At 43.4% G+C, this 19,382-nt stretch overlaps 2 protein-coding genes across 5 annotated transcripts in view; one reads left to right on the top strand and one right to left on the bottom strand.

Annotated features, from left to right (window-relative positions):
- LOC109878781 (NACHT, LRR and PYD domains-containing protein 1b allele 5-like) overlaps positions 1–13,890 on the top strand; it is a 34,684-nt gene extending 20,794 nt beyond the window's left edge. Inside the window, exons 1-9 of one of the 4 annotated variants that reach the window (XR_004209493.1) lie at positions 952–4,741; positions 7,225–7,262; positions 8,541–8,605; positions 8,734–8,948; positions 9,129–9,388; positions 9,533–9,658; positions 10,937–11,069; positions 11,156–11,185; positions 13,313–13,890. Coding sequence is in view for 3 of the 4 variants with exons in the window: in XM_031821836.1 (XP_031677696.1) it covers positions 8,523–8,605; positions 8,734–8,948; positions 9,129–9,388; positions 9,533–9,658; positions 10,937–11,069; positions 11,156–11,185; positions 13,313–13,644 (1,179 nt within the window). In the remaining variant the exon portion in view is untranslated. Of the gene's footprint in view, positions 1–951; positions 4,742–7,224; positions 8,606–8,733; positions 8,949–9,128; positions 9,389–9,532; positions 9,659–10,936; positions 11,070–11,155; positions 11,186–13,312 lie in introns of those variants that run through there. The other 3 variants (XM_031821835.1, XM_031821836.1, XM_031821837.1) reach the window with 3 other exon arrangements.
- LOC116373092 (cysteine-rich hydrophobic domain-containing protein 2) lies at positions 13,223–19,059 on the bottom strand. The gene is made up of 6 exons (XM_031821839.1): positions 18,643–19,059; positions 18,190–18,244; positions 17,522–17,677; positions 17,377–17,433; positions 17,013–17,072; positions 13,223–16,920 (listed from the first exon to the last, which is right to left on the bottom strand). The coding sequence occupies exons 1-6, from the start codon at positions 18,774–18,776 to the stop codon at positions 16,870–16,872; spliced, it is 513 nt and encodes a 170-aa protein (XP_031677699.1). The 5' UTR covers positions 18,777–19,059; the 3' UTR covers positions 13,223–16,869.
- Positions 19,060–19,382: the final 323 nt, after the last annotated feature.

Raw genomic sequence — 19,382 nt, 5'->3', positions numbered from 1 at the left:
TGGTAACAATCTATCCAACTGGTAACAAGCTAGGATTCTACCAACTGGTAACAGGCTAGGTTTCTATCCAACTGGTAACAGGCTAGGTTTCTATCCAACTGGTAACAGGCTAGGTTTCTTTCCAACTGGTAACAGGCTAGGTTTCTATCCAACTGGTAACAGGCTAGGTTTCTATCCAACTGGTAACAAGCTAGGTTTCTATCCAACTGGTAACAAGCTAGGATTCTATCCAACTGGTAACAAGCTAGGAATCTATCCAACTGGTAACAGGCTAGGTTTCTATCCAACTGGTAACAAGCTAGGTTTCTATCCAACTGGTAACAGGCTAGGTTTCTATCCAACTGGTAACAAGCTAGGTTTCTATCCAACTGGTAACAGGCTAGGTTTCTATCCAACTGGTAACAGGCTAGGTTTCTATCCAACTGGTAACAGGCTAGGTTTCTATCCAACTGGTAACAAGCTAGGTTTCTATCCAACTGGTAACAAGCTAGGTTTCTATCCAACTGGTAACAGGCTAGGTTTCTATCCAACTGGTAACAAGCTAGGTTTCTGTCCAACTGGTAACAGGCTAGGTTTCTATCCAACTGGTAACAAGCTAGGTTTCTATCCAATCCCACATATTTCGATGATGACAAAACCCTGTGAGTTTGTCGTCACACATTGAGATTTGTGGTTGCAATTACGATTCACAAATCTGTAATTACATTTCACAATCTTGTGTCATGTTGTGTTGTTGTTTTTCACCCCTTTTTCGTGGTATCTAATTGGTAGTTACAGTCTTGTCTCATCGCTGCAACTCCCGTACAGACTCTGGAGAGGCGAAGGCCGAGAGTGCGTCCTCCGAAATCACAACCCAGCCAAGCCGCACTGCTTCTTGACACCAACATGTCGAAGGAAACACCGTACACCTGGCGACTTATAACTTGACATTTTGAATACGCTCAATACGATTTGCAAGAATCATTTATTTTCAGAATTATTACAGACCCATTTACTAGTATGAATATTCTGCTGTGAATCAAAAAATACACTTTTTATCTGTGCTCAGAGTTCTGTCAGTGTCACAATACCAAGAGATTCGTAAACTTGTAAACAGTTTAGTAAGTTAATAGAAAGAGATTTCTGTAAAAAATGGTTTCAGTTGCTTTGTGGGTAGGACCTTTTTTTACTCCTGACCAATCAGCCAAAACCACAGCCACATATTGTTGCAACCATTGGCTGGATTGTTCCATCAATCAAATCTCAGGAAGTAGCGAAGAGGAATCGTACTTGTAACCATGAATCTCAATGTGCGACCATGAAATTCAGAATACAAACTCACAGGGTTCTGTCATCCATTATAATCCCATAGATAATTTATGCATGTATATGTGTGTGTGTATGTATGTATGTGTGTGTATATATATATGTGTGTGTGTGTGTATGTATATATGTGTATATATGTGTATATGTATATATATGTATATATGTGTATATATGTGTATATATGTGTGTATATGTGTATATATGTGTATATATGTGTATATATGTGTGTATATATGTGTATATATGTGTATATGTATATATATGTGTATATGTATATGTATATATGTGTATATATGTGTATATATGTGTATATATGTGTATATATGTGTATATATGTGTATATGTGTATATATGTGTATATGTGTATATATATATGTATGTATATGTGTGTTTATTTAACTAGGCAAGTCAGTTAAGAACAAATTCTTATTTACAATGACTGCCAATTGTACACTGTACTATGGGACTCCCAATCACGGCCGGTTGTGATACAGCCTGGAATCGAACCAGGGTCTGTAGTGATGCCTCTAGCACTGAGAGGCAGTGCCGAGAGAATGCCAAGAGTGTGCCAAGCTGTCATCAAGGCAAAGGGTGGCTATTTGAAGAATCAAAAATATTTTTTGATTTGTTCAACACTTTTTTGGTTACTACATGATTCCATATGTGTTATTTCATAGTTTTGATGTCTTCACTATTATTCTACAATGTAGAAAATAGTAAAAAATAGTGAGTAGATGTTCTAAATCTTTTGACCGGTAGTGTATATTGGGTTCTGTAGAATACTATCAGTATGTGATCTTGTAGACATGGATTGAGATCTAACTTTCATTTTTTTACATTCATCACTGAAATCACCAGAGTGGTCTGTTCTCTGGGCAGTGAATGAGTAGAACAGAGACTATGTAAAGTAGAGAATCCCATACAGTGAATGAGCAGAGACTATGTAAAGTAGAGAATCCCATACAGTGAATGAGCAGAGACTATGTAAAGTAGAGAATCCCATACAGTGAATGAGTAGAACAGAGACTATGTAAAGTAGAGAATCCCATACAGTGAATGAGCAGAGACTATGTAAAGTAGAGAATCCCATACAGTGAATGAGCAGAGACAATGTAAAGTAGAGAATCCCATACAGTGAATGAGCAGAGACAATGTAAAGTAGAGAATTCCTTACAGTGAATGAGCAGAGACAATGTAAAGTAGAGAATCCCATACAATGAATGATCAGAACAGAGACTATGTAAAGTAGAGAATCCCATACAGTGAATGAGCAGAGACAATGTAAAGTAGAGAATTCCATACAGTGAATGATCAGAACAGAGACTATGTAAAGTAGAGAATCCCATACAGTGAATGAGCAGAGACAATGTAAAGTAGAGAATCCCATACAGTGAATGAGCAGAGAAAATGTAAAGTAGAGAATTCCATACAGTGAATGAGCAGAGAAAATGTAAAGTAGAGAATTCCATACAGTGAATGAGCAGAGAAAATGTAAAGTAGAGAATTCCATACAGTGAATGATCAGAACAGAGACTATGTAAAGTAGAGAATCCCATACAGTGAATGAGTAGAACAGAAACTATGTAAAGTAGAGAATCCCATACAGTGAATGAGCAGAGACTATGTAAAGTAGAGAATCCCATACAGCGAATGAGCAGAACAGAGACTATGTAAAGTAGAGAATCCCATACAGTGAATGATCAGAACAGAGACTATGTAAAGTAGAGAATCCCATACAGTGAACAGCCTCACTGTAATGTCAGTCTCACTCTAACCACTAGAGGGCATCAGAACCTGTTGAATAGGACAGCCTCACTGTAATGTCAGTCTCACTCAGGTGTAGGTCTCAATTTTGTGTCAGAAGCACAGTGCAGTGTTTTTGGGGGGGGGGGGGTGTAACTCATATGATACCTGGTGACTTCACATCTCTAGGGGCTTTCATCAAGATAAGCAATGTCACCATCAGTATTGCTTTTATCAACGTTGACATAGGGGGGGTTATGTCACATTTACATAATTTAGCATATGCTCTTCCCTGGTGGGAGTCGAACCCACAACCCTGACATTTCAAGCACCGTGCTCTTTGAACTGAGCTACACAGGACCACATTTTGAAGTTGACATAGTATGTTATGTCACATTTGACAATGCACCCTACATAGGGAGCTGTTTTGTCACCCTTTGTACACACTTTGTATTGCTTATGAAGACTGTATGTATGCTATATCAAGCCTTTATAAGTTGTATTTAGTTTATTCACAGTCTAACCTTCTGCTTTACCAAATCCAGAGACCATGGTGGAGAGAGTTGTATCAGGCCTGGACCTGAGGACACCAGAGACCATGGTGGAGAGAGTTGTATCAAGCCTGGACCTGAGGACACCAGAGACCATGGTGGAGAGAGTTGGATCAAGCCTGGACCTGAGGACACCAGAGACCATGGTGGAGAGAGTTGTATCAAGCCTGGACCTGAGGACACCAGAGACCATGGTGGAGAGAGTTGTATCAAGCCTGGACCTGAGGACACCAGAGACCATCGTGGAGAGAGTTGTATCAAGCCTGGACCTGAGGACACCAGAGACCATCGTGGAGAGAGTTGTATCAAGCCTGGACCTGAGGACACCAGAGTCCATGGTGGAGAGAGTTGTATCAAGCCTGGACCTGAGGACACCAGAGACCATGGTGGAGAGAGTTGTATCAAGTCTGGACCTGAGGACACCAGAGACCATCGTGGAGAGAGTTGTATCAAGCCTGGACCTGAGGACACCAGAGACCATGGTGGAGAGAGTTGTATCAAGCCTGGACCTGAGGACACCAGAGACCATGGTGGAGAGAGTTGTATCAAGCCTGGACCTGAGGACACCAGAGACCATGGTGGAGAGAGTTGTATCAAGCCTGGACCTGAGGACACCAGAGACCATCGTGGAGAGAGTTGGATCAAGCCTGGACCTGAGAACACCAGAGACCATCGTGGAGAGAGTTGGATCAAGCCTGGACCTGAGGACACCAGAGACCATGGTGGAGAGAGTTGTATCAAGTCTGGACCTGAGGACACCAGAGACCATCGTGGAGAGAGTTGTATCACGTCTGGACCTGAGGACACCAGAGACCATGGTGGAGAGAGTTGTATCAAGTCTGGACCTGAGGACACCAGAGACCATCGTGGAGAGAGTTGTATCAAGTCTGGACCTGAGGACACCAGAGACCATGGTGGAGAGAGTTGTATCAAGCCTGGACCTGAGGACACCAGAGACCATCGTGGAGAGAGTTGTATCAAGCCTGGACCTGAGGACACCAGAGACCATGGTGGAGAGAGTTGTATCAAGCCTGGACCTGAGGACACCAGAGACCATGGTGGAGAGAGTTGTATCAAGTCTGGACCTGAGGACACCAGAGACCATGGTGGAGAGAGTTGGATCAAGCCTGGACCTGAGAAATGTGAGTTAACTGATAATTGTTTTTAACTCAAAATATGATTAAAGAGTTCATTATACTTGAGTCCCAGACAAGGAGCACAATAATGATCTATTTGGTCAAAACAAACTTAAAGGTAGAGTCCGCAATATGACGTAGATGCACAACGTAAACAACATAGTGCAGGGGTTCTTAAAGTTTTTCAGCCTGGGACCCAAATTACAGATTGTGTTTTTCCTGGGACCCAAGCTTAGGACAATATGCAACTATATGTAAATATCGGTACATTTCATTGCCCTTATGCCTAAAACAAATAACAATTCAATTAAATACCCATATAAATCTATTTTAATGTTCATTTCCCCCCCATTTAAACACTCTTACATATGTGTCTAGGTTGGAACTGTTTGCTGCTAAAATACAATAAATAATTTTCATTCTGAACTGGACTAAACTGATTGATCACACAGGTGTAGACTAGAAAACACACACACAGTCCTAATGAGAGGTGTGTGTCTTGTTGAAGTTTTCAACAAGCAGGTCTATTCTGGGCTCCGTGTTTAACAGGGCAACACTGAGGTCATACTCAACCTTGAGACTGTTTCTGTACTTGTGTTTTTAAGTATGGCAAGAGTTCAGAACCCTGACTCACCACGTAGGTATGTGGAGCCAAACTGGACCAGAACCTCTACTGTTTCCTCAGTCAGGCAGGAGACCGCTTCCTGCTGTCGATGACTGTTTGCCTCAAAAAAATAAATAAATCTTCCTTTCAATCAGTTTATTCCAGTTCAGAATACAAATTATTACTTGAATGTGAACAGCAACAGTTCCAACCAAGACTAGTTTTAAACAATAATTTCTACAGTAAGATGTACAGTAGTCCTGATAATTTTCTATATTAATCTGTACTGTTACTAAGGGTTGCACCATCCGTAACTAGCTAGCTTGCTTTGGCTAATTTTTTGCTATTAGCTGTGTACAAGGCCAGGGGATTGTTTGAAAGAGAAACGCACATCTACTACTATGAGAGTTAGTACTCCCTTATTTCTGCTTATCATCACCTGTTGTAAAAATGACAACAATGCCTTGCTAGGTGACTTAGTTTTCCACCGTCGCACTGTTTCCGGAAGTATTCTGCCTTGTTCTGAAGGAAGGCAATGGGTTTACCATCATGTTGCGGATGTTTGGTCAGGACGTGTCGTTTTTAATTCATTTGTTTGTTTTGAGAGACTCATTACTAACGAAAATTCCCCGCGCAAAACAGACAGTGGGGCGCTCTTCGTTATTTCTCAAAGTTTGTATGAAAGCGAGAGAAACTTATCCCTGTATTTGCGTTTTATGACAATTGGAGCTCATTCTGAACTTGTTGCTGGTATGAGTGCATTTGGTGAGTGATGTTGAGTGGGTATAACAAGTCAGTGGCTAACAGGGCCTCATCCGCTGCTGAACGATGTGTCGCGGAGTGATGTTCAAGAAAACCGCAGAAAAAAAATATATCCGGTGAACCGCAAAGCACACGGGCATCTCCCTCTCCCTCTCCTACTCACCCATCTGCCAAACTGAGCAGAGACCGCTGTTAAAAGGCAGAGAGCGCATCTCCTACTCACCCATCTGCCAAACTGAGCAGAGACCGCTGCTAAAAGGCAGAGAGCGCATCTCCTACTCACCCATCTGCCAAACTGAGCAGAGACCGCTGCTAAAAGGCAGAGAGCGCATCTCCTACTCACCCATCTGCCAAACTGAGCAGAGACCGCTGCTAAAAGGCAGAGAGCGCATCTCCTACTCACCCATCTGCCAAACTGAGCAGAGACCGCTGCTAAAAGGCAGAGAGCGCATCTCCTACTCACCCATCTGCCAAACTGAGCAGAGACCGCTGCTAAAAGGCAGAGAGCGCATCTCCTACTCACCCATCTGCCAAACTGAGCAGAGACCGCTGCTAAAAGGCAGAGAGCGCAGATGCACTTGGCCGAATCAATTCCAGTAATTAATTAAATAATTATAAATTTACTCTGACACGTCGCGACCCATACTTTAATTAAGAAAGGCTGGAAATAGTGGGTGAATTTCTACAACAACTAAGAGCTTTGGAGCGCAAGGCTAGACCACTGTTTTGGTCCCGTGGCTACCACGTTGTAAGAGAGTGAAGAAGACCCACGCACATGGACAGATACTGTGTGTGAGAGAAGTCGGGCATCTTGCTCATCACAATATCTGTGGTGCTGCTCGTACAACATACATTTATCTGACTCTACCAATAAACTCTCATCCTAATATCTAGCAGAAATCAGGCCCTCAACATCTATAAAACATGGACCAGAACGATGTTGTTTCCTGCTTCCACAAACATTCATTAATATAACACTAATGTCAGATTAGGGTATGTTAATATAATGAGTGTACATTCTGAGACTTTTGCTCACTTAGATTCATGTTTATTACAAGTCTAATTATTAATTCATTATTCCATGAGATTGTCTGTTTTAAATAACAACTACTTTTGCCTTCAGTGATTCCTCAGAGCTGTAAGACTTGTGACCATGTTGAGGTATGTCATTAGTCTCAGTTCTTACTTTTACATCACATTTATTTGTAAAACCCTTCTTACATCAGCTGATATCTCAAAGTGCTGTACAGAAACCCAGCCTAAAACCCCAAACAGCAAGCAATGCAGGTGTAGAAGCACGGTGGCTAGGAAAAACTCCCTAGAAAGGACAGAACCTAGGAAGAAACCTAGAGAGGAACCAGGCTATGAGGGGTGGCCAGTCCTCTTCTGGCTGTGCATTATAACAGAACATGGCCAAGATGTTCAAATGTTCATAGACGACCAGCAGGGTCAAATAATAATAATAATCACAGTGGATGTCGAGGGTGCAACAGGTCAGCACCTCAGGAGTAAATGTCAGTTGGCTTTTCATAGCCGATCATTCAGAGTATCTCTACCGCTCCTGCTGTCTCTAGAGGGTTTAAAACAGCAAGAGTCCGGCACAGTCTCAAAGCCAGGTGTGTACTGACCAACCATTCATACTGGGATATAGACAGTCCTGTGTTCTGCTTTAGTAATATAAACACAGTCTCAAAGCCAGGTGTGTACTGATCAACCATTCATACTGGGATATAGACAGTCCTGTGTTCTGCTTTGTAATATAAACACAGTCTCAACCAGGTGTGTACTGACCAACCATTCATACTGGGATATAGACAGTCCTGTGTTCTGCTTTAGTAATATAAACACAGTCTCAAAGCCAGGTGTGTACTGACCAACCATTCATCCTGGGATATAGACAGTCCTGTGTTCTGCTTTAGTAATATAAACACAGTCTCAAAGCCAGGTGTGTACTGACCAACCATTCATACTGGGATATAGGCAGTCCTGTGTTCTGCTTTAGTAATAGAAACACAGTCTCAAAGCCAGGTGTGTACTGACCAACCATTCATACTGGGATATAGACAGTCCTGTGTTCTGCTTTAGTAATATAAACACAGTCTCAAAGCCAGGTGTGTACTGACCAACCATTCATACTGGGATATAGGCAGTCCTGTGTTCTGCTTGTAGTCATGCAGGATTTTAGCTGGTGTCATATTTTGTCTTTAGACAGTTTAATTGATAAATCACCAGCATTCCATGTAACATTGAATAAATACATTAGATGAGTTACTTTGGTTAATTGGCCAGTTTCCCAGACTCAGATTAAGTCTAGTCCTGGACCTTAAAGATCTTTCTATTGAAACTTCCATTGAGCATGCTGTAAGTCCAGCACTAGACTCAATCTGTGTCCAGGAAACAGGCCCCATATGTATTACTGACATGCTTGTCCTTGTTCAGGACTCCACACACTGGCTTCAGATTGAACCCTTGACTTCCACTGTCCAGGGAGTGACAATGTTCAGGTAAAATATCTACTTATAAAATTTCATTCCATTTGCTAGTGTATTTCCCCATTACCTTTGGGAATAGTCTTCTAATCCAACCTCTCCATTTGACCATTGACCCTCTACCATCTTGTTGTTGCCCTCAGACACAGGACACCCAAAGGGAGTTATGAGTGCACAGTGTCTGGGCTCCGCTGGCTGTGTGAGAGAGATGTCATTCTGAAGTATCACTTCAGGAACTGGGAACCCTACAGTCAACTTCTGAAAGACATGCAGTACACACAAGGTGGTCCATTGCTGGACATCACTATGGAGTTAGGTGAACTGGAGGAAGTTCATCTGCCACACTTTGTCTGTTTAGGTAAAACGATGTAGAAATAGTATTCAGAAAGACATTTCCATGTAGCTTTTTTTCAATTAATGAAGGAACTATTCTGGGAGTTTGAGTTTACTGTGATCTGGCACTGCATATTCTTTGTGTTTTAGTTGGATTAATAATACAATATTTGTCTTTCTGTCTCCTTTGTATTGTGTTGTTCAGGGACCAACCCTTCCCTGAGGAATGAGATGAAGATTCTTCATGTAGAGGAACATGGAGTGTCTTTAGAGGAAGTGCATGAGGTCACCAGATTCCATGTTAAGATTCTCCATCCCAAGTTCTCACCTATCTCTGTTATACTGAGCTATATCTTTTCATGGAACGTAGATGTCCACTGTGAGCTGATGCTCTATCTGACAGTGAAAAGGGAAACATTAATTTCTCGCCTGTACCTGTTCCCCTGGAACCCCGGCCAAATACAGGTGAGGTATCATTATTATAGAGATGACCTTAACTAACCACTGGTGCAGTTTATGTTGACACTCATTAAATTAAGATAAGTGTGTTGCTAGTTTTCTGAATAATGTTTGAATAAGACTACATTGACTGGCTGGGTTGTTTCGCAGGCTGTGGAACAACAGGAAAAGTCCTACGGGTCTTCAAGGTTTCTCATCTCCAGACCAGAGCAGTCCTTCAAACTATATAGTTTCTTCAGACTGAACATTCCCTGTTCTACCTCCATCAATCCACAGGTACAGTTTCAGTAGAATGAGAACATGTCTATCCATTGTTTCAGTAGAATGAGAACATGTCTGTCCATTGTTTCAGTAGAATGAGAACATGTCTGTCCATTGTTTCAGTAGAATGAGAACATGTCTATCCATTGTTTCAGTAGAATGAGAACATGTCTGTCCATTGTTTCAGTAGAATGAGAACATGTCTGTCCATTGTTTCAGTAGAATGAGAACATGTCTGTCCATTGTTTCAGTAGAATGAGAACATGTCTGTCCATTGTTTCAGTAGAATGAGAACATGTCTGTCCATTGTTTCAGTAGAATGAGAACATGTCTGTCCATTGTTTCAGTAGAATGAGAACATGTCTGTCCATTGTTTCAGTAGAATGAGAACATGTCTGTCCATTGTTTCAGTAGAATGAGAACATGTCTGTCCATTGTTTCAGTAGAATGAGAACATGTCTGTCCATTGTTTCAGTAGAATGAGAACATGTCTGTCCATTGTTTCAGTAGAATGAGAACATGTAGTCTGTCCATTGTTTCAGTAGAATGAGAACATGTCGTCTGTCCATTGTTTCAGTAGAATGAGAACATGTCTGTCCATTGTTTCAGTAGAATGAGAACATGTCTGTCCATTGTTTCAGTAGAATGAGAACATGTCTGTCCATTGTTTCAGTAGAATGAGAACATGTCTGTCCATTGTTTCAGTAGAATGAGAACATGTCTGTCCATTGTTTCAGTAGAATGAGAACATGTCTGTCCATTGTTTCAGTAGAATGAGAACATGTCTGTCCATTGTTTCAGTAGAATGAGAACATGTCTGTCCATTGTTTCAGTAGAATGAGAACATGTCTGTCCATTGTTTCAGTAGAATGAGAACATGTCTGTCCATTGTTTCAGTAGAATGAGAACATGTCTATCCATTGTTTCAGTAGAATGAGAACATGTCTATCCATTGTTTCAGTAGAATGAGAACATGTCTATCCATTGTTTCAGTAGAATGAGAACATGTCTGTCCATTGTTTCAGTAGAATGAGAACATGTCTGTCCATTGTTTCAGTAGAATGAGAACATGTCTGTCCATTGTTTCAGTAGAATGAGAACATGTCTGTCCATTGTTTCAGTAGAATGAGAACATGTCTGTCCATTGCTCTCTCTCTCTCTTGCTGTCGCCTTCTCGCTCGCTCTCAATTAAATTCAAATGGCTTTATTGGCATGGGAAACATACGTTTACATTGCTTTGGCAATGCCTCTCTCCCTCTCTCTTTTTCTCTCTCTGTCTCTCTCTCGCTCCAGAGGATTCATCTCATACAAAGAGACACCACACCAAGCTTTTTCAAGGCGATTGTGAAAATAACAGGGATTGACATTGAGATGGAGTTATTCGGTGATGATGAGAGGACAGCATGGAAAGAGAAAGTATCACGATGTAGGAGCACATGTCAATCATCACTTTGTACTTTAGTACCAGATGCTATTTAGAGTGATATAACCTCATTTTTGCTTATCTTTCAGATGAATACATCTCTGACACCTGTTCAACTAGTAAGTAACCATGAGTTACAATGCATTCAGAAAGTATTCAGACCCCTTGACTCCTGAGCACGTTTTCATCAAGGATCTCTGTACAGTTCTCCGTTCATCTTTCCCTTAATCCTGACTAGTCTCCCAGTCCCTGCCACTGAAAAACATCCCCACAGCATGATGCTGCCACCACTGTCGGGATGGTGCCAAGTTGGCATTCAGGCCAAAGAGTTCAATCTTGGTTTCATTATACCAGAGAATTTTGTGTTTTAGGTGCCTTTTTGCAAACTCTAAGCAGGCTGTCATGTGCCTTTTACTGAGGAGTGGCTTCCGTCTGGCCTCTCTACCATAAAGGCCTGATTGGTGGAGTGCTGCAGAGATGGTTGTCCTTCTGGAAGGTTCTCCCATCTCCACAGAGGAACACTAGAGCTCTGTCAGAGTGACCATCGGGATCTTGGTCACCTTCCCCATATCTGTGCCTCCACACAATCCTGTCTCGGGGCTCTACGGACAATTCCTTCGACCTCATGGCTTGGTTTTTGCTCTGACATGCACTGTCAACTGAGGGACCTTTATATAGACAGGTGTGTGCCTTTCCAAACATGTCCAATCAATTCAATTTACCACAAGTGGACTCCAAGTTGTAAAAACATCAAGGATGATCAATGGAAACAGGATGCACCTGAGCTGAATTTCAAGTGTCATAGCAAAGGGTCTACGTACTTATGTAAATAAGGTATTTGTTTATTTGTAAACAAGTCTAAAAACCTGTTTTCAATTTCATTATGGGGTATTGTGATGTCATTATGGGGTATTGTGGTGTCATTATGGGGTATTGTGGTGTCATTATGGGGTATTGTGATGTCATTATGGGGTATTGTGATGTCATTATGGGGTATTGTGATGTCATTATGGGGCATTGTGTATGTAGATCGATGAGGGGAAAAACACGTAATCAATTTTAGAATAAGTCTGTAACGTAACAAAATGTGGAAAAAGTCAAGGGGTCTGAATACTTTCTGAATGCTCTGTACAAACCAATGGCATGAGGGCCAGTCAACATGATTAGCCTGGTTCTGAATGCCCCAATGACATCTCCTCCAGGACTTGATGTAGATTAACCTGGTTCTGAATGTCCCAATGACATCTCCTCCAGGACTTGATGTAGATTAACCTGGTTCTGAATGACCCAATGACATCTCCTCCAGGACTTGATGTAGATTAACCTGGTTCTGAATGCCCCAATGACATCTCCTCCAGGACTTGATGTAGATTAACCTGGTTCTGAATGACCCAATGACATCTCCTCCAGGACCTGATGTAGATTAACCTGGTTCTGAATGCCCCAATGACATCTCCTCCAGGACTTGATGTAGATTAACCTGGTTCTGAATGTCCCAATGACATCTCCTCCAGGACTTGATGTAGATTAACCTGGTTCTGAATGACCCAATGACATCTCCTCCAGGACCTGATGTAGATTAACCTGGTTCTGAATGTCCCAATGACATCTCCTCCAGGACTTGATGTAGATTAACCTGGTTCTGAATGTCCCAATGACATCTCCTCCAGGACTTGATGTAGATTAACCTGGTTCTGAATGACCCAATGACATCTCCTCCAGGACTTGATGTAGATTAACCTGGTTCAGAATGACCCAATGACATCTCCTCCAGGACTTGATGTAGATTAACCTGGTTCTGAATGTCCCAATGACATCTCCTCCAGGACTTGATGTAGATTAACCTGGTTCTGAATGTCCCAATGACATCTCCTCCAGGACTTGATGTAGATTAACCTGGTTCTGAATGACCCAATGACATCTCCTCCAGGACTTGATGTAGATTAACCTGGTTCTGAATGTCCCAATGACATCTCCTCCAGGACTTGATGTAGATTAGCCTGGTTCTGAATGCCCCAATGACATCTCCTCCAGGACTTGATGTAGATTAACCTGGTTCTGAATGACCCAATCTGTTTTTCTATGTCTGTGAACCCGGCCTTAAATATGTTCAGTGATGCAGGTCGTCATTGTAAAAAATTAATTTTTGTCAATACTTGTTATTTCAGGTCTCTTTTATTTAAGGAGGAAAGTGTCTGCTTCTAAAATGACTCAAATGTAGTTATTTTGTAACCTGACTGTCTCAGGTGCTGTGTCGGGGGCAGGAGGTCCGGCTGAGAGCAGTCTGACTGGTTCTGCAGAGCAGCAGCTGCGTTCTGTACGGACAGAGTTTGTGAAACGAGTATCAGGACCTGTCCTGAATGAACTGCTGGACAGACTCCTGCAACACACAGTCATCAACCAGGAGGACATGGAGTCAGTGAAGGGGATTGCTGAGAGGGCAGAGAAGGCACGTGACATCATCGATATGGTGTTGAGAAAAGGAACTGAGTCGTGTTCCAGGATGATCAACCTTCTTGGGGAGATGGACCCCAATCTTTGGTCACAGCTTCAGATCAGTGTTGGAGTACCAACCTAATGGTAGAATGGACAGTAACAGTGTTGGGGTACCAACCTAATGGTAGAATGGATAGCAACAGTGTTGGGAGTACCAACCTAATGGTAGAATGGGGACAGTAACACTCCAATTGAACACCATGGGGTGTATTCACTAGGAAACAGACCTGATCCTAGCTCAGGACTCCTACTCAACCAACACTTGTTTTTTTGTTGTTGCAAAACGTTATGCTACGGTGGTCGACTAATAAATACACCCCCGATCTGACTGGGCTGCAATTCTTTGAGCAAGTGACGTCATCGATTGAATCGCTATTTAGCGCGCGCCGCTAACTAGCTAGCTATTTCACATCCGTAAAACACACACACAGACGTTACGTGATCATTCATCCACACACGTCTGCTAGGATCATAACACACCTGTTCAGAAATACCAGACAAAGAATATAAAAAGGAGTGACCAAGATCCAATCATGGACTGAGATAACAGTTAAACTACACACACAGGTAACCAATCAGAAAGCTAGTTGATGCCGTATGAACCTAAAGTGGTCTTGGTGATATCAACCCTCCTCCCAGAGAGCTACTGGGTCTGCAGGCTTTTGCTTCAGCCCTGCTCTAACACACCTCATTCTGCCAGTCAAGGTTCTGATTAGACTGATTAGTAGAATCAGGTGTGTTAGAGCAGGGTCGGAGTAAAAGCCTGCACGGCCAGTAGCATCTCTCCAGGAGTAGGTTTGGCCATTCCGTTTTAATTCTACATATTCCTCTATCTCCATGGTAACCCCCTGAGCATGACCCTTGACCTTTACTAATCAGCCAAAGCTGTCCCAAATTGCATCCTATTCCCTATACAGAGCCCTATGGGCCCTGGTCTAAATTAGTGCACTACATAGGGAATAGGGCTCTGGTCTAAAGTAGTGCACTACATAGGGAATAGGGCTCTGGTCTAAAGTAGTGCACTACATAGGGAATAGGGCTCTGGTCTAAAGTAGTTTGGCTGTTCTCTCTACTGATCCACTGTGGTTAGTTTGGCTGTTCTCTCTACTGACCCACTGTGGTTAGTTTGGCTGTTCTCTCTACTGACCCACTGTGTTTAGTTTGGCTGTTCTCTCTACTGACCCACTGTGGTTAGTTTGGCTGTTCTCTCTACTGATCCACTGTGGTTAGTTTGGCTATTCTCTCTACTGATCCACTGTGGTTAGTTTAGCTGTTCTCTCTACCGATCTACTGTGGTTAGTTTGGCTGTTCTCTCTACTGATCCACTGTGGTTAGTTTGGGTGTTCTCTACCGACCTACTGTGGTTAGTTTGGCTGTTCTCTCTACTGACCCACTGTGGTTAGTTTGGCTGTTCTCTCTACTGACCACTGTGGTTAGTTTGGCTGTTCTCTCAACTGACCTACTGTGGTTAGTTTGGCTGTTCTCTCTACTGATCCACGGTGGTTAGTTTGGCTGTTCTCTCTACTGATCCACTGTGGTTAGTTTGGCTGTTCTCTCTACTGACCCACTGTGGTTAGTTTGGCTGTTCTCTACCGATCTACTGTGGTTAGTTTGGCTGTTCTCTCTACTGATCCACTGTGGTTAGTTTGGCTGTTCTCTCAACTGACCTACTGTGGTTAGTTTGGCTGTTCTCTCTACTAATCTACTGTGGTTAGTTTGGCTGTTCTCTCTACTGATCCACTGTGGTTAGTTTGGCTGTTCTCTCTACTGACCCACTGTGGTTAGTTTGGCTGTTCTCTACCGATCTACTGTGGTTAGTTTGGCTGTTCTCTCTACTGATCCACTGTGGTTAGTTTGGCTGTTCTCTCTACTGACCCACTGTGGTTAGTTTGGCTGTTCTCTCTACTAATCCACTGTGGTTAGTTTGGCTGTTCTCTCTACTGATCCACTGTGGTTAGTTTGGCTGTTCTCTCTACTGATCCACTGTGGTTAGTTTGGCTGTTCTCTCTACTGATCCACTGTGGTTAGTTTGGCTGTTCTCTCTACTGATCCACTGTGGTTAGTTTGGCTGTTCTCTCTACTGATCCACTGTGGTTAGTTTGGCTGTTCTCTCTACTGATCCACTGTGGTTAGTTTGGCTGTTCTCTCTACTGATCCACTGTGGTTAGTTTAGCTGTTCTCTCTACTGATCCACTGTGGTTAGTTTGGCTGTTCTCTCTTCTGATCCACTGTGGTTAGTTTGGCTGTTCTCTCTACTGATCCACTGTGGTTAGTTTGGCTGTTCACTACCGATACTATGACCAGTCAAAAGGCGAATGATGCTGCAAGTTCCACAACTGTTCTACCAATGTTCCATTTGTATTTAACCTTTATTTAACTAGGCAAGTCATTTAAAGAACAAATTATTATTTACAATGACGGCCTACCCCGGCCAAACCCGGACGACGCTGGGCCAATTGTGCGCCGCCCTATGGGACTCCCAATCACGGCCGGATGTGATACAGCCTGGATTCGAACCAGTGACGCCTCTTGCACTGAGATGCAGTGTCTTGGAACACCGCGCCACTCGGGAGCCCAATGACATTCCGTTGGGAGTTCCATAGCTGTTCTAATGATGTTCTGTCAGTTCCATCGCTGTTCTAATGATGTTCTGCCAGTTCCATAGCTGTTCCGTTTGCTAATCCATTGAAGTTCTGTCAATGTTCTATATTAGTTCCATTGAAGTTCTGTAGTAGTTCCGTAGCTAATCCATTGATTGTCACCTCAGCGGTTCCATAGAGGTTCTAGAACAGAGTATAATATCAACTGTTCCAACAGTGTCTCATAGTTCAGGTTGGGGTACAACATAACGGGGGTATAAATCTGAGTAAAGATTGTGCCTCGTGTACAGGGAAGGGCTGTGAAGAGGAGGTCCATCATTGCAGGTCCAAAATTAGGAGTCCAGTTCCACAGTTCTATGGTACCGTTTACACCCTTTCTGAGCTGGGTCTCCCATGATGACCCACAGACCGATGACAGTCAACATGGCCACCCCGGGGGGGTCAAAAGGCCACGTCTCCTCCAACAGATCAGGGGTCGAAGGTTGACATCAGAGAAGGGGAGGGGCTTTAGGGTGTAAACAGGTGTTTTCTGGGTATATAGAGGGGCTAGATAGAGAAGTTAGATAATGTCCAGTAAACACTAAATGGTGTTGTTGTTTTAGGGGTATGGGCCTGGTTAGGGGAGGAAAGAGGAGGCCATTTTGGAGAGGTGACTGGGCCGAGTGAAGAGAGGCACCACGGGAGGATGTGGGTGGGGCCGCGGAGAGCTAGTCCGGTCTGAAAATGGGGATCTTGGGTAGGAACTCTATCAGGATTACCTGAGGGGGGGGGGGGAGAGAGGTTATTCAAAGTGTGTGTGTGTGTGCATTACTCAAGTACTCCGTGTGTGTGTGTGTGTGTGTGTTCTCACATATTCCATCATGTTGTTGGTTTCACACTTCCTCTTGCTCAGCCTCCAATGCAAACACAGCTGAGAGAGGGAAGGAGAGAGAGAGAGAGAGAGAGAGAGAGAGAGAGAGAGAGAGAGAGAGAGAGAGAGAGAGAGAGAGGGAGAGAGAGGGGGAGAGAGGGGGGGAGAGAGGGGGGAGAAAGAAAGAGGGAGGGAGAGAGGGGGGGAGAGAGGGGGGGAGAGAGGGGGGAGAAAGAAAGAGGGGAGGGAGAGAGAGAGAGAGAGAGAGGGGAGGGAGAGGGGAGGGAGGGAAGAGGAGAAAAAGAGAGGGAGAGGTCAGTCAAACTTAACTACCTCTCCCGGCCCTCCTCCCACCCCTACACACCTTGTGGTACAGTCTGCTGTTCTCCCAATCCAACAGCTTCTCCATGGATCTCTGTGTCTGAGGAGGAGAGAGACAGGTAACCTTGAGTATGGTACGCAGAGGGATGGTCTGTGTGGGTATCTCAGTGTGTGTGTGTGTCTCCCACCCTTTTGCTCAGACAGATGACGGGCCAGAGACTGAAGCCCAGTGTACAGCAGCAACAGAGACAGCCACACAGCAGCCAACGCACATTCACTGGCAGCGTCTTCTTCAGACAGCCGTTAACACGGTTTATACTGGCCTTGAACTCCTCTGGCGCCACCTAGAGGACAGACAGGGGAAATACTCAAATCAGGTCATATACATGAAACAGGTAGGGAGAGTGAGCTTGTCTGCGGATGGAATCAAAACACAGAAGATTCTGCTGGGGAGACCTGCACACTTTCAACATCTCCAGGAAAGCTAGTTGGCTGTCCTGGGGGGAGTCAATATTACCTGCTAATAAACACATGACTATTACAATGATTTCAGGTGGATCTTTATATTTTAAAGTGGCAAATACAATACTACAAAGTTACAATACTGGAAAAGTGCCATTTGCAAGGTATTCTCTCAGAGTCTGTCGCTAGCTGGAAATGCAGGGTTGCCAGGTATGGTAGTTGTTCCCAACAAGTGGCACCTCAACCCTATCCCAACACAAAAAAATATATATACAATCATGATTGATGCACACCTGGCAACCGCCCCTGACCACCTGCACTCGTTAAAACTCTTGAGGGACACACGTCGAAGATGGCAGATTTACAGAAAATGTGTGTAATTTCCATGACTCACCTTCCCTGTAAGTGCCGATGGGAACTCTGACTCAAACTTGTTACTGAGTCCAAACCTTCGGGGACAAGAACATAAGTAAATGCATTATTTGATGCACACAACAACTAGATAGCCTCATTTCCCTTGAGTGACGTTCTATTTAACTGTTTGACTAAACCACATATGGAAAGTATATTTAGTTAACCAGGTAGTTACGGTGTATATATAGTCATTTTATGGTCCGAACTACATAAACTAGGTCATGTTAGCTCGTTAATAGTTAGTTGCCATGCTAATAGGCGAGCTTCTTGGCCCTGTTATCGTAAATACACCGACCTGATTACGTTAGCTTAGCTTTCCGCTAACAAGCTAGTTAATGCCGTAGTGTAACTTTCGTTATCTAGTTCGCGTTAGTTTATGACAACTAACAGGTGCTTGGGTCTTTCCCCCCCCCGAGCCCTGCCGGTTTCTTACACAGTGACGTGGCCAGATCCTCGGACGACCACCGGGTCTGGAGCGTATTTTAACAGCTGTTCCTCCGCGGCCCTCTCCTCGTCCTCCTCTTCCTCCTCCTCCTCCTCGTAGATCTCGTCGAAGTCCTCCATCATCGCACGACTCGGCCTCGCGTTTACCCGGTGAGGCGCCGGGAGAGACACGGTGCCGTCGTTTGGGGAATGGGTTCCTTCCCCCGGTTGAAAAACGATTAAAAAAAAGTCAGACAACAACCAAACAACAACTAACAAAAAAAAACTCCGGCAACGACGAAAGCTCGCTAGCTAACTCTGGTTGTGGTCTCCAAAACAGAATATCAACATCCGCCGCAGTGCCCTGAAACCGGAAGGAGAGAGACGTTCTTTCGTCATCGATTCAGGAATTCCACAGAAAGTATTCTGTGTGCAAAATGGCTTTCTATTCTACATATAAATATCTCAACATATTTATCCGTCAGTAGCTAGCTATCGTATGTTCTTGGTTAAGTATGTATGTAGCTATTTGTAATTTATTTATGGTTGCAGTAAAGAACGGACATGTGATTCAGTTGAGATTATTAGGCCTACTTGTTACCATGATGATCACACATGAGCTAAACCTCTTCCTTCTGTCCGTACCACTAAAGTTGTGTCATATGAAACAACCGTATATAGGAAAGCAATTGTTTCCATTTGTTGTAGTTACTGAGCTATGTGGCTTTTATGGCCTCCTGAGAGGCGCAG

This window comes from Oncorhynchus kisutch, unplaced genomic scaffold (genome assembly GCF_002021735.2).
Source record: "Oncorhynchus kisutch isolate 150728-3 unplaced genomic scaffold, Okis_V2 scaffold4019, whole genome shotgun sequence".
Classification (NCBI taxonomy): domain Eukaryota; kingdom Metazoa; phylum Chordata; class Actinopteri; order Salmoniformes; family Salmonidae; genus Oncorhynchus; species Oncorhynchus kisutch.
This window is presented reverse-complemented; position numbering and strand designations above follow the sequence as displayed.